Raw genomic sequence first — 16,770 nt, 5'->3', positions numbered from 1 at the left:
GTGCATACTTAATGCAAATTTAAGACTTTTATGGTTTTCTCATGGATACCGTTGTCAGAACTGTGCCAAAATGAAATGGGACCAAACGGAAAGCACCAGCTTTCAAACAGATAAAGACTCATCAAAATCGGTTCACCCAGTCAAAAGTTCTGAGGTAACAAACATAAAAAAAAAATACAGTCGAATTGATAACCTCTTCCGTTTTTTTTTGAAGTCGGTTAAAAATATTGTTTGCTGGGCGATTCACTTATGGTTTTTTGCATTGGTTTCAGAAAATTATCCTTAAAAAAAGTCTATATGGTAGAACGCCTTTTATAAAAGTCTTAAAGGGTAAGGGTGGTTCAAATCGTTAATTAAATCAGATAGAATAACATAACATTTGAAAGATTTTAAAATGGTCAAAATGGTAAAGTGGCCCGAAATTTAAGATTTTATTAGTAAATTGTATACACCTCCCCCCTTAAGATCGTTTTTGAAAATTAAGACTTTTGATGATGTATAAAGCAGTTTTTGGGGTTGCTGATCTCGAATTTAAGTCGAAATGTTGATTTTGTAACCCTCCCTCTTTTAGCCCATATAAGGTAAAAGATAATTTAAGCTTTTTTTAAAGACATATAAGGGGCTTTTTAAAGTTACTGATCTTGAATTTATGATCAAATTGATTCAATTTTCATTTCCACTGGCTTTTAGCTTACATAAGTAGACCTCCGAAATAAAAATAACATTTTTTTTCCAAATTTGGACTTTTGATGACGTATCAGAGGACTTTTAGGGTCGTTGATCTCGAATTTTCAGTAAAAATGTTTATTTTGTTTATAGTAAAGAAACAACCTTACATGTCTTTAAAAGGGTGAAATTTTCAAAAAAGTTATTTTAAGAGAATTCTCGAGCTTAAAGAAGGGGAAGGTTACAATTTGAATCAGCGACCCCAAGAAACCCGTTATACGTTATTGAAAGTCTTAATTTGCAAAAAATTAATTTTTATTTCGGTGGTCTACTTATATATGCTAAAAGAGGGGGAGGGGTGACAATTGAATCAATCTTATCATAAATTCAAGACCTGCAACTTAATTCAACTCTTTACATCTTAAAGGGGCTTAAATTTTCAAAAAAAAAAAGTATTATTTATTTCGGGGGTCTACTTATGTGGGCTAAAAGAGGGGAGGGGGTAACAAATTAAACATTTGGACTAAAAATTCAAGATCGGCGAATCCAAAAACCATCCTTATATTTCATTAAAAGTCTTAATTTGTAATAAAGTGGTATTTTTCTTTGAGAATTTACTTATGTAAGCTAAAGGTGGGGGGGAGCGAAAATTAAATGAATTTAATCATAAATTCAAGATCAGCAACTTAAAAAACCCCTCTTCCATGAAGTCTTAAATTTTCAAAAAAAAGTGTTACTTATTTCGGAGTTCTACGTATGTGGGCTAAAAGAGGGAAAGGGTAACGAATTAAACATTTTGTCTAAAAATTCGAGATCCGCCTGCCCAAAAACTCCCTTATACGTCATTAAAAATTTTAATTTGCAATAAAATGATCTTTTTCATTTTGAGTCTTTCTGAACCCCGAAAAGGGGGGGGAGGTGCATAATAGGAGTTAATTAAAAAATTATCTTAAATTTCGGGTTACTTTAGCCTTTTGACCCTTTTAAAATCTTTTAAAAGTTATTTTATTCTATTTGATTAAATTTACTATTTGAGCCGCCTAAACTCCAATAGCCTGTTTTAAGCCATATAGACATTTTTAGAATAATTTTCTAAAGCCATTGCAAAAAATCCATACCCCCAGCAAACAATTTTTTCGTAAGAATCAAAATATTCTAGGTTCATTTATTGTACTATGAAGAGGTTTTTGATATTATCGATTCAATTTTAATGTATAGAAATATTTTCGCGTGTGGTACTGAATTCGGTTCGGCACGTAGTCTATACTTTATCTATATTCTATGAGATGGCAAAGTAATTTTTAGGAAGAGTTGGTTTGGATGTGTGTAAATGTTTTGATAACACAGTGCTTAAAATTGCTTTGAAAATCATGTCACAGAAATTTGAGCCTTTTAATAAAATTAATAATAGTCATGTAATTGCTACTTAGTTCAATAAGGCTTTGCCGCGGTAGAACCCCGCGCAGAAGATTTGGGACTTCCCTTAAAAAAAGTTTTTCATGAAAACCAAACGTCAATTAAAAAAAAAGGTTATAAAGAAAAATTACATCTGACATCTATAAACTACGTATAATATTTATTGGAAATTAAAAGTAATTTACGTACAAATTTTTTATTATACGACTTCTTTTATTGTACAATGTACAATGTTATTTCATATCCTGCTTCCAAAGCTATTATACAGTGTGTTCATTTCTAAAGATCCACACTTGATCCACATGACTTTTAATCTGATGTGGTTATTGTTTTTAGTGAAAACACGTCGATTTAGATATCGAGGGGGAAGTTCAAAAACGATACCTAGAGAATTTTAGGTTTCACTCCTTCACCGCTAGTCGCCTTAACTTTGAAATTTCAAATTGCACTCCCTACTTTGTTATACCCCATTGGAAAGGGCATGCAACTCTATTCAACCATGACCAAAAAAAAAAAAATTAAATGGATCGATTGGTTCTTAAGATAGACTCCACAAAAGATGTATTTTTATACCTTCCATCTTCTGTGTTGTCTTTCTTTGAAATTTCATGTGTCAGTCACCCTCTACCTTGTGATAACTCATTTGAAAGAGCATACAATTTTCTCTTCAACTATAATAAAAAAAATGAAATCGATAGATTTGTTCTTAAAATACACTACCCAGAATATGCATGAATACCTCCCATTTGCTGGGTAGTGTATCTAAAGAAGCAATAGAACGATTTCATTTTTTTTACAAGGATTACAAGGGAAAGAGGAAGATTACAAGGGGAAGATTACAAGGCAGGAGTGCCATTTGAAATTTCAAAGTTGGGGTGGGTGGGGATGCAGGGTTAAAACCTAAAATTTTGTAAGTACCATTTTTGAACTTCCTCGTTCATATCTATATCGACGTGTTTTCATTCATAAAGTTATTAAAATGGATAGCTTCCATCTTCTGTGTAGTCTTCTGTGTAATCTTGAGAACCATCGATCGAATTCATTTTTTTTATCATGGTTGAATAGATAATTTTATGCCCTTTCCTTATGCCCATTCTTTATGCTCTTTCTTTGAAGTATAGCAAGGTAGGGGGTGCCATTTGAAATTTCAAAGTTAGGGATGTGGGTGAAAATTCTCTAGATAGCGTTTTTGAATTTCCCCCTCGATATCTAAATCGACGTGTTTTCTCTTATTTCACAACAATATTCACATCAGGTCAAGATTTATTAAGAGTGTATAAGACCATAGTTGCTGCATTTAAACGAAATGGATGTTTCAACGTCAAATATTCACCCACTTCCTGTCGGTGAAGGTCCTGTTACGAGAGCTTCGAATAGCGGTTTATCTGGTTGATCTTAGAGATCTAGTGTATTTGAAGAATTTACCGGATTTGATTGACCTGGTGGACTTGTTGGGATTGGTGTAGTTGTTGGTTCCGATGGAGTTCTTGGTTCTAGTGGAGTTGTTGGTTCTGGTGAAGTTGTTGATTCTGATAGGGTTGTTGATTCTGGTGAAGTTGTTAATTCGGATGAAGTTGTTGATTCTGGTGGAGTTGTTGATTCTGTTGAAGTTGTTGATTCTGGTGGAGTTGTTGAATCTGTTGAAGTTGTTAATTCTGGTGGAGTTGTGGATTGTTGCGAAGTTGTAGGTTCTTGTAAAGTTGTTGATTCTGGTGGAGTTGTTGATTCTGTTGAAGTTGTTGATACTGGTGGGGTTGTTGATTCTGTTGAAGTTGTTGATTCTGGTGTACTTGTTGATTCTGGTGGAGTTATTGGTTCTAGTGGAGTTGTTGGTTCTGGTGAAGTTCTTGGTTCTAGTGGAGTTGTTGGTTCTGGTGAAGTTGTTGATTCTGATAGGGTTGTTGATTCTGTTGAAGTTGTTGATTCTGGTGTAGTTGTTGATTCTGGTGGAGTTCTTGGTTCTAGTGGAGTTGTTGGTTCTGGCGAAGTTCTTGGTTCTAGTGGAGTTGTTGGTTCTGGTGAAGTTGTTGATTCTGATAGGGTTGTTGATTCTGGTGAAGTTGTTAATTCGGGTTAAGTTGTTGATTCTGGTGGAGTTGTTGATTCTGTTGAAGTTGTTGATTCTGGCGAGGTTGTTGATTCTGGTGGAGTTGTTGAATCTGTTGAAGTTGTTGATTCTGGTGAGGTTGTCGATTCTGGTGGAGTTGTTGAATCTGTTGAAGTTGTGAATTCTGGTGGAGTTGTGGATTGTTGCGGAGTTGTTGGTTCTTGTAAAGTTGTTGATTCAGGTGGAGTTGTTGATTCTGTTGAAGTTGTTGATACCGGCGGGGTTGTTGCATCTGTTGGAGTTGTAAATTCTGGTGGAGTTGTGGATTGTTGCGGAGTTGTTGGTTCTTGTAAAGTTGTTGATTCTGGTGGAGTTGTTGATTCTGTTGAAGTTGTTGATTCTGGTGGACTTGTTGAATCTGATGGATTTAATTGGCCTGGCGGAGTTGTTGAATGTGGTGGAGGTTCGCAAGGTGGAAATCCAGGTGGTCCATTGGGTGGCCAATGTGGTGGTTCATAAGGTGGCCAATGTGGTGGTCCATAAGGTGGCCAATGTGGTGGTCCATGAGGTGGCCAATGTGGTGGACAGTGTGGTGGCCCATGTGGGTGCCAATGTGGTGGTCCAAGTGGTGGCCCATGTGGGTGCCAATGCCCTGGTGGGAGACCATACGGCGGTTGAGCAAATGAAATACTCTAAAATTTTAAACATAATTTCATAAATAAGATGCGACTGAGAACAAACATAAACGTTCAATACCCGATTATTAATATCATGAAAGTATAATATTATAAAAAATCGAATGACGGTTTTAACTTGCACCCATTGCAAAGTCGAAAAAATAGAACACAAATATCGGGTCGAACCTATTTATCTAAAAAGGGAGGCTCATGCATTTTATTAAAATTAATTTTTTATGTTTTATTCTAGGAAAAATATATTACGAACATAAAAGCATTCTTAAACCAGATTTAGAAAAAAAAAAAACTTAAAATAAACAATTGACTGAGTTAGTTGTTGAAATAACCTGTACAGACAGTTCTGAATATCAGACTTTGCAATTTTTTTATAGAATAAACAAATTTAAAAAAACCAAAGACATTTATACAGAATAAACTGGTTACCCATTTTTATTCGATCCCTATAATATTATCTGATGGGTTTTGTATAAAATTATAATAGAGTCACTGTTTGAAGCTACCTACAAATTTTCAGCCTTTTGTTGTTTTGGAGAAAATAGAAACCAAACTCTTACCGTAATTTGCGCTCTAGCGGAGAAACCATGATTTTAAAAAAATATTGTTAATTTTTTCAAAAACATTTTTTACATTTAGACTTTTATTCCATTTGTTACGGTTTCCCAAACTCCCTTTTTGAGCTTTGAACGTGCAATAAAAATATCAGCTAGTTTTCTTTTTGTTTTTAAACTACCGTGATGAAAGATTCCCGGGAAGATGAACAGACAACCGTAGGTGGACTAACTAGGTGATTTTATGAACATATAAATTTTGATGATCAATATTTCTAGGCGTTAAAACTTGGTACTCAAAATTTTAACCTTGAACTTGGTAAACAAATTTTCCTAAATAAAAAACCATTTAAAAGAAGAAAGAAGATTATTTTCATTCAACCACAAAACCTCCCACTTAAACTACTGACTGATATCGGAATGTACTTCGCCTTCTACAGGACGAGTATAGCGGGTATTCGATTTTAGTGGCTCGTCCTAATTATTTATTTGAGAAAAATGTCATAATTTAGTTCTCTTTAAGGAGGGGGTCGCCCAACAAACTTTTTTCGATAGTCATTAAGACTTTGTAGAAATAGAATGGAAAAGTTCAGTTGATAATAATTTTCCATAATAATAATAAAAAACTAATAATAATTTTATAAATTTAGGTAAATATTTTTACTGTGGGTCCTGGAAGGGGATAAATTTTAATTGGAAGACATTTGTGTGCATTAAGTGAAAAGAGATATTGAGTGTGGCTAAAGCAGCTGCTAGTGATGCAACACTGATAGAAGTACCAATTTATGCGTACATAGTGCAGCATTATTTGACGTACTTCTGCAGAGTTAAGTCGAGTGCAAATGAAAGGAAGTTTCAACAGACTTGTTTCATTCATGGATTAAAAGACAACATCTTAGAGCTATTTCAGGAGTTTGGAATTCACATAAATAAACTAACTGATAGGAATATTACTTATAATCACAAACAAGATTATATAAAAGAATTATTACATGGTTGGAACAGAAGAAGCATGTTTCACAATATAAAAGATATGCCATCCTTGGATACTTTCAACAAAATGGGCCACTTTGTATACGGAGCACCTTATATAGCAGTAGCGTAGAAGAGGACGAGGAGAGAGCTTGCTAACTGCTGCTTGTGAAGATACATGTGGGAAACTAAAAATAAATTTGATAATCAAAGAACATGTTAATTGTGTGGAGCAGGTGAGTCTGGCTACCATTTAATATGTGAATGACCTGGAGTCAAGGAGGATAATAGGCTCGATCTGAAGAGAGGAGGGTTAACGTACTTGGAAAGTATTATAGTTTTGTAAAAGAAATACTGAGGAACAGATCAATGAGATGATCGGGGAAAATAAGTTATGATTGATGACCGTACACTATCCCCCTCCCTCCCGCAAACGAACATAATTGTTAAATCAATTGTTTTAATAATACTATTATTTAATTTTATGTTTTAAGAATTAGAATTTTTCCTTTTTCGTGTTATATATAGCAAATATACATTTTTATTTAATCAGAGCTAATGACCGGGTTGATTAGCCCAATAGCGCACATAAAATAAATAAATAAATAAATGTATGTAGTTATCTGGGACACGTTCGTCTATATTTATTATTCAATGTAATAATTCCAAAAGTATCCGCCCTTAATAACTCTTGACTTAATGTGAATATTGTTTTAAGTGAAAACACGTCGATTTAGATAACGAGTGGGAAAGTAAAAAATGTTCTAGAGAATTTGAAGTTTCGCCCTCTCGCTACTAGCTTTTCCATTTTTTGAAATTTCAAATTGCACCAATTGTTTGTTATACCTCATTTGAAAGGGCATAAAATTCTCTGTTCACCTTGAAAAGAAAAAATTAAATCGATCGATTTGTTGTCAAGATAGACTTCATAGAAGACAGTTAGAAGGTTCCATACACACTTAATAACTCTTTACCTGATTTGATTATTGTTTTGAAAGAAAACACGTTGATTTAGGTATCGACGGGAAAGTTTTAAAATCGTAGCTAGAAAATTTTAAGTATCATATTCCTTCTACCGCACCCACCCCAACTTTGAAATTTCAAATGTAACTTTCTCCTACTAATGGCTCGTCTTACTTCCTTTTAACTTTAAGTCCGAAACCTCAATTATTTAAAAATGACATACGGCCATGTCACTTGTTGATAATGTAGCATTCTATATATGAAATAATTTTTAAAATCGGTTAAGTAGTGAACTCAATATATTTTTAACTAAACAGTTTTTATATATTTTCATCCCTCATTCCACTCCTTTAGGGGATGAATTACAAAAAACTTTTCTTAAATGACACCAGTAGAATATCAATATCATCTCGATTTTACAAACTTCTATCATTAGCGATTTATGCTGGGCGTCCTCGGCCGACTAAGGCTCTCCAGATTAATTCCCCCCTCTGGAAGGTTTCTGATTCTAAATAATAACCAAAAACAACTTTTTTTTTTAAATTATCAAAATCGAAGCTGCAATGTAGGACTCGAGTAAAATCATTGATAGATGCGACTACAAATAAAGAGCAATATGGATCATTTGAAAATATTAAAAGTTACTGCTTGGAAGAAAAATCACTATTAATTAAGAAATCGAGTATTACATATGGACTAAAAGGTAGAATATGTTCGTATTATGAAAAGTCCTCCCCCCCCCCCCCAATTCTCTACAAAAAATAACTCTCAAGCATATGATTAGATAGAAGTAAAATATTTCGTCTTACCAACACTTCTAACAATAAAATAGCAACACTAATAAAACTGATCCAGAATCGCATTGTTTGTAGCTGCGTGTGAGCACTTTGTAACTGGTTTGAAATCAACATTTAAAAAATATTTATGATATGAACTATTTAGTTGAAAAATTACATACTAAAAAAACTAACTATTTAACAGAACCTACGTAATATTAGCGAATTTTCCTTAGCAAAATGGGTCAAGGGCTGGTCGAAAAGGATATTTCTGTTAAGAGCCTAAATCGATATCGCTGCAAACAAGGGAATACAAAAAAGGCATCTACATTAGGACTAAGATTTACAACTTAAATTTCAATAAAGACTGTTCGACCAAAAGTACATACGCAATGAAATATGAACAGTTGGATTTACAACAGTTAGTCTTAAATCTAAAATTTAATTATTCTTACGTTTGTTTTATCTACGTACAGAATACAATCAAAATATGCTCAGAGATTCTTAAAATACTTATTAATTAATTTAATTAATAGTTGTGATGGGCTGGTGTAGTGCTTGGTATATGCATGAAGCAGGTGCTATTCTAACAATAATATTGTCATAAAGTCAGCCCCTGAAATTGAGGAGCTGATAAATGAAATTATCCGCGGAAAGGTGGTAAAACACATATATGGTAGCACAATGGGCTCTACAGCCTAAGTGTGTCCTTCGTGGGCAGCCAATATAACCTAACCTAACCTATTAAGAAAAACAAAAGGGCGAGAAATCGGGTTTAAGTGAAGATAAATATTATCATAAATTGTCTTATTTATTCCCATCAAAATGAATAATTCCTCACATGGATGTTAGCACATTCATATTTACCTGCGTAAATATCACATACGTTTAAGATTATTGAAGAGATGCCAAAAGAGCGTTTTCATCACAATGCTGAATTTATTTTAATTTGATATAAAAAAAGACACAATTACAGAAAGTTCTGACTAATAAAATAAGTGAAACCCAACAATTGACTGAGTTAATTCTTGAAATACCTTGCAAAGAACGAATATATAGCGTTCAATAACTTCTAAGATATACTCATTCAGCGAAAACCATTGATAATAAGATCTACAAGTGGCCAAATAGTTAAAAATATGAAAAAATGTTTACATTATTTCATATATTTTCCATCCCTCTGGTAACTTTCTGACATCTTGTCCCACCATTTGCCTTAATACTCTTTAATCTCAGGAAATTTGATGCAAAATTTTATCGTGCTGTTTTGAAAGGGTATTCCAGAGTCAAAACCAAAAAACTATCATAACCGTGAGAAAATTCGGTATTAAATTTTATAATTCTATTAAGACATACAATTGCAACATCCAATTTTGTATCCCACCTTCTGTACTTGTTTTAACGTAGTCATATTCAGAGAATATTCGATTTCAAATTTTCAAGGTAGTCGTTTTCTGTTTGCAGATTTTTTATTGTTAATTAATAAATATCGGATAAAACTAATATTATTACTTTGAGTGCTATTTGCCAGTAAGAAAAAGCATTGAATAACTTGAGCTAAATGGCAAGAATATAGGCTCGAAAACATTTTGCAAAATAGCAATGCTTGGAAAATAAACGCCTTTTTTAATTACAGATGACCGAATTTTTATTACTCAATATTACCCTACAAGCGCTTGGGGATTTTTTTTTTATCAACAGGGCAACTATTTTTAGAAATTAGCATGATAAGGTATCTTAAATATTTTTTGATTGCATCAAAAAAGGAAAAAAACACGAATAATATGATAATATAATAAATATTAAAATTATTAGAACGTAACAATTAAAATAATTATAACACAAGTGAAAACAAACAATTGATTAAGTTAATTGTTGAAATACCATATATAAACAGTGTTGATCACGCAATCAGTATTTCTACGTTATGTAAGTAAAGATAGATAGTCACTTTTACAAAGAAAATAATAATAGTATCTTTCTTGTCACTTCCTCAGTGGATATACTATACCAAATGCTATAAACAAACAAACACATACATAATATATGTAACGTATAAGTTTATAATATATAATAACCTGTATACATACTATACTAATCGTTTACATCTAGGCATAGACGTACCATGACAGAGTACATGCGTTAAGCAATGAATCTAAGTAAGAGGTATTATACAGAATGTTCGATATGCATCTAGGCATATAAATATCACGAGTATGAAAAAATACATGCGTTAAGCAATGCATCTAAGTGAGAGGTATTATATACATGTGTTGAAGCTTCGATATGCGTTGACATAGTTGTAAGACGCTTGAAAGGTGAGAGTTTCTTAGTTGAATAGATGCACTACAACAGATAAGCCACGATACAAGTCACTTTGGTAATTTCATGTAACCACTATAATACCTCTTTTTTAGATGCATTGCTTAACGCATGTACTCTGTCATAATCGTGATATTTATATGCCTAGATGTAAACAGAACACTAGGTATAATGTTTATAACATAATTTTCGCTCTCACGGGTAAACAGTGATGTTTGCGAAAAAATGTTTCAATCAAAAGTTGTTTATTATTTTATTATTAAGGAACTTTTTTTACATTTAAACTTTTGTCTCTAACAATTTACAAGATGGGTCTTACGGACCAGAGACCAAATTGATCTATGTTGCTCATTTAGGAACTCGACCACTTTTTACATTCTAAGACCGCTACACAAATTTCAGCTTGATATCTCTTTTCGTTTTTGTACTATCGTGTTGACAGACCGACAGTACATAGGAAATGGACTAGTTAGGTAATTTTTTAAGCTATATATTTTTAGGTTATTACAAACTTGGGACTAAACTTATTACACCTTAATATATTTCATATACAGGGTGAGTAATTTAAGTCTATAATGGCAAGCTCGTTTTGTTAACCAATCAAAAACAACTTTAAAAAAAATTGTAGAGTTTGATGGGGAACATCATCTTCTGACATCGGAAGAGAGAACACTTTAAATTGGAAAGTTGATCCTTATAAAAAAAACGAAAATATCTCGTTCAAACATTTTCGGAGGAAATGCGACTTAAACATATGTTATTATTGAATTTAAAGAAAATACGCTTAAAGTTTATCGATAATTGTGGGTCAAAGTCATGGACACAGGCGAATGTCCTGTATTGCCCTTGGCAACTGCTGGCTTAGGAATTTTTCCGTAATTAGCGTATTTCCTTTCGATTAAATGCAATAATGACATATTTTAAAGTCGTTTTTTGTCCAAAAGCTGACCAATCTGATGTAAGAACATGATGTCCCCCATCAAATTCTAAAGCTTTTGTTTAAGTTATTTTTTTATGAGCTAACTTCGAGACAATCTATTAGTCATTATAGATTAAAATGACCCAACTTGTAAACTTTCTTACCGGTATATGAGATTTGACTGAAGATGTTCGATCTTTTTGCATACAAACATTCATTTTCTGCAATAATTAATAATTCATACCAAAAAATTATCCGGGCATAAAATGACTTCCTTGTGAAGTCACAAACTACGAAAAACGAATTTAGACACAGTCAAAAAGAATATTTTCCTTGAAAGTTTAAAATAAAATAAATTGGAAAGTTGTAAGCAGTAATTTTAGTTCACGAAGCATCAGGACCAAAATAAAACATAAATAGAAAGATCAGAGAAACTTTGTTTTCATTAATAACTCCGTCAATTTTCATGCAAATGACTTGAAACTTTTATCATTTTCACGGTTTTTTATAGTACTTTAAAAAATGTATAATATACTTTCTTAAAAAATTTCTTTTCAAATATTTCAGTTATTTGACGTTAAATACTCCGAATTCCAACCGCTAATTACTACTAAAGTATTAACTTTTCGAAATATGCTTGAATGACTTTTTTGGATAGAATTAACCCCTCTATCAGTTCCTGTTGTCATTTACGACATAAATTTTTCAGCCTCCTGGGCAAGTTCGAACAATTTAAAAAAAAAAAAAAATTTTATGCGAGCTTTAAACAATGCTGTCACACAGTATTCATAAAGATTTATTAACTGGCCCTGGATTCAGAAATTTTAACAAGTATATGCCTTATGACTCTCTATTATATGTGCTTAAAAAAATTGCAAAAAACGTTTACCTCAAGTATTCGAATCGAAACTGCCATTAGACCGGATTCATTATGTTGGAATACTTTTAGACCAACTCAAAAGGTCATTATGACTTTCTTACTATTTAAGAGGTTAAAAACTAACTTTATTTAAAAATCATTTTAGAATTTTGATATAAAATATTACATAATTTCAAATTAAATTCTGCCATTTAATTTCCTGGTTTTTTCTTCGAAACTAAGAAATAGAAGGCTGAATTATACTTCACCCCCTTAATGATATCAGATGGGATTGGTATCTCTGGAAACTATTTCGCGTAGGCGGTACGGCAGGCTCTCAATTTCATTTACTTATATTTTTGCAAAAATTGGAAATCGAATTTAAAGAACAATTTTTTTTAAATGAATAATAATAAGAGAAAAAAAATTTTAATGTATGATGTTTTCATAACGGACTTAACAGTATAAAATAGTTTCCCTAATCATTATGAAGGATAAGACCATATACAGATTTATAACTTTTTCAAAATTATCCTGAAAATTTGTACTTGGTAACTTTTGATAGCTGTTAAACTAATTGTAAGATTGAAAAAGAAGAACATGAGGCGGATGTAATTTGTAGAAATCGTTGCTGAAATTATACTGAACGAGTGGGTGAGTGGGAAAATTATTTTTTACTTTTTAGTCCATTTTAAAATCGCCAGTAAAATAATACAAAAAAAAACTCAAATCGCAAAACGCTAAACGCGATGTAAACGTGCTTTTTTGGTATGTTATTTGGACTCCTTAGGGGAATGTGAAACTTAGCTTTGCAAGCAAAAAAAATTTTTGCGTCATCCGCGAAAAACTGCAAAATTTTCCAACTTTTTCCAATTTTTTCAGTTCAATTCAACAACTGTGAGCTTCTGGCATTAGTAGCAACTATCATTTTGAAAGTATTTTAAATTTGAAATAATTGAAGCCAACACACAGCTCCGTATGTCCAATAGTTTTTGAGATATGATGCTTGAAAAATTTAAATGGTTTCAGAAATGTTAAAATCTTGAGTTTTGCTAAGTATTCAGCCGTTAGAGATGGAACAAATTTTTAAGCATAAAACATCTTCCTTATAAAAAAACAAACCACTTTTGCATTAAACAATTTTTTGTAAACACCATTGTGAATATCGCGAGGTGGTAAATTAGGGCAAAATTTTTGAGTTCATCTTCTCCAAAAATAAACAAGTGAAATTTACAAAATTTATAGAACACCCGACAAATATTTCGGGTGCGGAACCCTTAATTCGCACTTGAAACATATTTACGAACACTCTCCCTTAAATTACTTTTTTCCTTAGAGCTTTCTCCAAACTGAAACGATTTTGATCATCATCGCCTATTTTTTAGTTGTTCCTAGTACGGAACCATAAACTCGCGTTTGAAACATTGCTAAAAACACTCTCTATTAAATTACCTTTCAGACGAAACAAAAATTTCAAAATCGGTTCATGTGTTTAGACGCTACCATGCCACAGACAGGCAGGCAGACATACACACAGTCATAGCGGTCAAACTTATAACACCCCTTTTCGGTTCGGAGGTTAAAAAGATAAAGAAGTGAAAATTTGTAGGTAGCTTCAACTAGCGAGCATTATCAAAATTTATTGAAAAAAACGGAAAAAATGTTTTCTGGAAAATTTTCCAAAGTTTTCTATTACAAATGGCGGCAGGAAAGAGATTTTTTGCTTTGAAGCTGGTTTTTTTGGTATGTTATTTGGACCCGTTAGGAGAGTGTGAAACTATTTTTTGAAATGAAAAAAAAAAAATGTTCTAAATATGTAAAAAACTTGGAGCACAAAATTTTTTTTGCTCGCTAAACGTAATTTGACACTCCCGTGAGGGATCTTAATAACAGTCCAAAAAAAATTTACGCTACAAATTTTTTTACTCTATGATTATTTTCGCCTTTTTCGTTTTTTTTATCTTTTTGTTTCGTTTTTGTTCTTCACATTTTCATGCATTGTCGTCCACTTCTGAGCTATGGTCCAAGTCTCTAGCGCATCGGGAAGTTACTTTAAAATTACAAAATTCCACCCGGTTATAAAAGAGGACAAAAGGTTTATATTTTGATGCGTCTGATAGAAGCTCACAATACAATTTCTTGTCGGTTCGGTTTCTTGTCGGTGTACATAACAAACACCCTGTAATAAAATATTATTTATAATACTTATTATGTAGAATGATAAGAATCACATTTAATAAATCATTATTTACTTATATAAAATACATATTTTATGTTTTTATTTTATAAATTGTTATTATTATTAATCTGCTACATTTTTTTAATAGTTTAACCTTCTGTCCATGAAATATAATACATAAATAGTTTGAAAGAAATTGTAGTGTACAAAGTTTAGGTATATAATTTATTTGAATGGCTCTTACAAGTAGCAAGGGAGAAATGAATTTAAATATAAACTAGCGGCAAAAAATCCATTTACGATATACACATTTCATTATTCATTTAATTTTGAGTTTGTCCTCAAAGTTAATACAAGTCGTATTCATTAAGAGAAAAAAGACAAACCAGTAGTCTCGAAAAATGAAAAAGATTCATTTGGATTACTTACATTGGGATTCCCCGAATTTTTAGTACATAAACGTTAACTAGACTAATAAAAATAATTTTCACAATCGAAGGCCAAATCCAAGACCAAAGTTTTAAGTGTCACTTCCGTCGACAGTCCCCATGACTGAGTAGCTTTCCTTTATCTATGAAAGTGGGGATGAATAATCGAATATTTTCAAATACACCCATATAAAATAAAATGATATCAAATAAAAGGGCATGGTGTGAACATTAAAAAACTGTAAGTTACATGAAAGTCAGTTCAGCCCTTTGAAGGTTGTGAAATCTTTAATCGGGGGTTTATCAAATTTTATAAAATTTACTAGATGCTTCTCATCTATTTCTAGGCAACCATAATGTACCACAGCGAAGCGTGGCAGGGTACTGCTAGGACTTTTGCCCTAAAATTATGTTTTCACAATAAAGTAATAACGACGAAATTGTGAACAAAAGGATAATAAGTGGCAGCATTTGAAGTGAAGCTTGTATAAAATAAAACAAGTGAAGACTAACAAATGACGAAGTTAATTGTTAAAATACCATGCATACAACATGTTGATTACGAAATCGTTTGTTTTTTTACGTCATGTAAATAGAAAAGATAGTCACTCTCAGATAGCCACAGTCGTGTATATTCAACACAAACTCGATGTTAACGAAAAAAAGTTTCAAAAAAACTTTTTTTATGCGAAATATTTTTTATATTTAAGCTTTTGATCTATCGCTAACGGTTTACAAGATCCAATTGACCTATGTGCTTCATTTACTAAGTAAATCTCATTTTACGTCCTGAGCTAACGTTTAATATGGCTAAAAATGAAAATGATTTTTCCCAAATTTAATAAATACTAAAAATAGGTCATAAAATATATTTTTTATTAGGAAAATCAACATTTTGAAGTACTTTTTCAAACATAGTAGAATACCCTATTGAATAATATACACTGTATACAATTATTGATTAACAATATGACGTTACACAATCTTTAACGAGGAATATTTCCTTCAGGCGCTGTCGTTTCTTTTTTGAAAAGTTCGTTTGAAACTATCTATAACTTTAAAATTATTATAAAAAAATAAAAACAGTTTTGTTATAAAACTTATATGCGATCTTACCATCTTTGCAAAAAAAAAAATTATTTTACCATGTATATATGAAATATACATAGTATATTAAGTTTAGTCCCAAGTTTGTAACGCTTAAAAATAATGATGCTAGGAAAAAAATTTTGTCATAGGTGTTCATAAAATCACCTAATTAGTCCATTTCCGGTTGTCCGTCTGTGGACACGATAACTCAAAAACGAAAAAAGATATCGAGCTGAAATTTTAGCGAACTCAGGACGTAAAAACGGACTCAGGGCGAACTCAGGACGTGAGGTCCAGTTCGTAAATGAGCATCATAGGTCAATTGGGTCTTGGGCCCGTAGGACTCATCTTGTAAGCCGTTAGAGATAGAACAAAAGTTTAAATGTAAAAAATGTTCCTTGTCAAAAATTAAACAACTTTTGTTTGAAACATTTTTTCGTAAATATCACTGTTTACCCGTGAGGGCGCCAATTAGGCGGAAATTTTATAATATGTACTATACTTGATTATCAGTTATGTATGTGTCACATGTTTGTATGTGTAATGTGATAAAGAAATCAACAATGACTATGCATGGTATTTCAACAATTAACTCAGTCAATTGTTTGTTTTCACTTGTTTTGAATTATAATTTTTATTTATTTTGAGGTCATTTATGTGATTATTCTTTAGTGAAGTGATATTCAAAACATGTCCGCATATAACTGTCCCCAAATTGTTCTCAATGAATGAATGAGAAAATTGAATTGAACACAAGACAATTTCTCAATAGGTATACATAGTATGTCTGTACATACATACATACAAATAAAATGTCATCAACATTTAAAACTAATTTATAATAAAAGATCAAATAATGTTCGAATAATTATATAAATGTCTGTCATT

General features: G+C 32.0%; 3 protein-coding genes across 3 annotated transcripts in view; all 3 read right to left on the bottom strand.

Annotated features, from left to right (window-relative positions):
• Positions 1-16,770, bottom strand: part of LOC123299607 (ice-structuring glycoprotein-like) — a 489,510-nt gene that overhangs the window by 341,037 nt on the left and 131,703 nt on the right. The window lies entirely within an intron of this gene.
• LOC123301435 (cell wall protein DAN4-like) lies at positions 2,969-4,155 on the bottom strand (the record flags this gene model as incomplete). Its single annotated transcript, XM_044884173.1, has 1 exon — positions 2,969-4,155. A coding segment is annotated over one exon (678 nt), but the record flags the coding sequence as incomplete, so codon positions are not given.
• Positions 4,018-8,191, bottom strand: LOC123299609 (cell wall protein DAN4-like). The gene is made up of 2 exons (XM_044881873.1): positions 8,120-8,191; positions 4,018-4,821 (listed from the first exon to the last, which is right to left on the bottom strand). The coding sequence occupies exons 1-2, from the start codon at positions 8,171-8,173 to the stop codon at positions 4,156-4,158; spliced, it is 720 nt and encodes a 239-aa protein (XP_044737808.1). The 5' UTR covers positions 8,174-8,191; the 3' UTR covers positions 4,018-4,155.

This window comes from Chrysoperla carnea, chromosome 5, assembly GCF_905475395.1.
Source record: "Chrysoperla carnea chromosome 5, inChrCarn1.1, whole genome shotgun sequence".
NCBI classification, from domain to species: Eukaryota; Metazoa; Arthropoda; class Insecta; order Neuroptera; family Chrysopidae; genus Chrysoperla; species Chrysoperla carnea.
This window is presented reverse-complemented; position numbering and strand designations above follow the sequence as displayed.

What these genes read in the sequence shown, in the direction of transcription:
- LOC123299609 (XM_044881873.1), bottom strand. Translation starts at nt 8,173, where the DNA reads ATGCGATTCTGGATCAGTTTTATTAGTGTTGCTATTTTATTGTTAGAA. An exon ending in TTTTATTGTTAGAAGTGTTG is followed by an intron (nt 4,822 to 8,119) that starts GTAAGACGAAAT and finishes TTAAAATTTTAG; the next exon opens with AGTATTTCATTTGCTCAACC.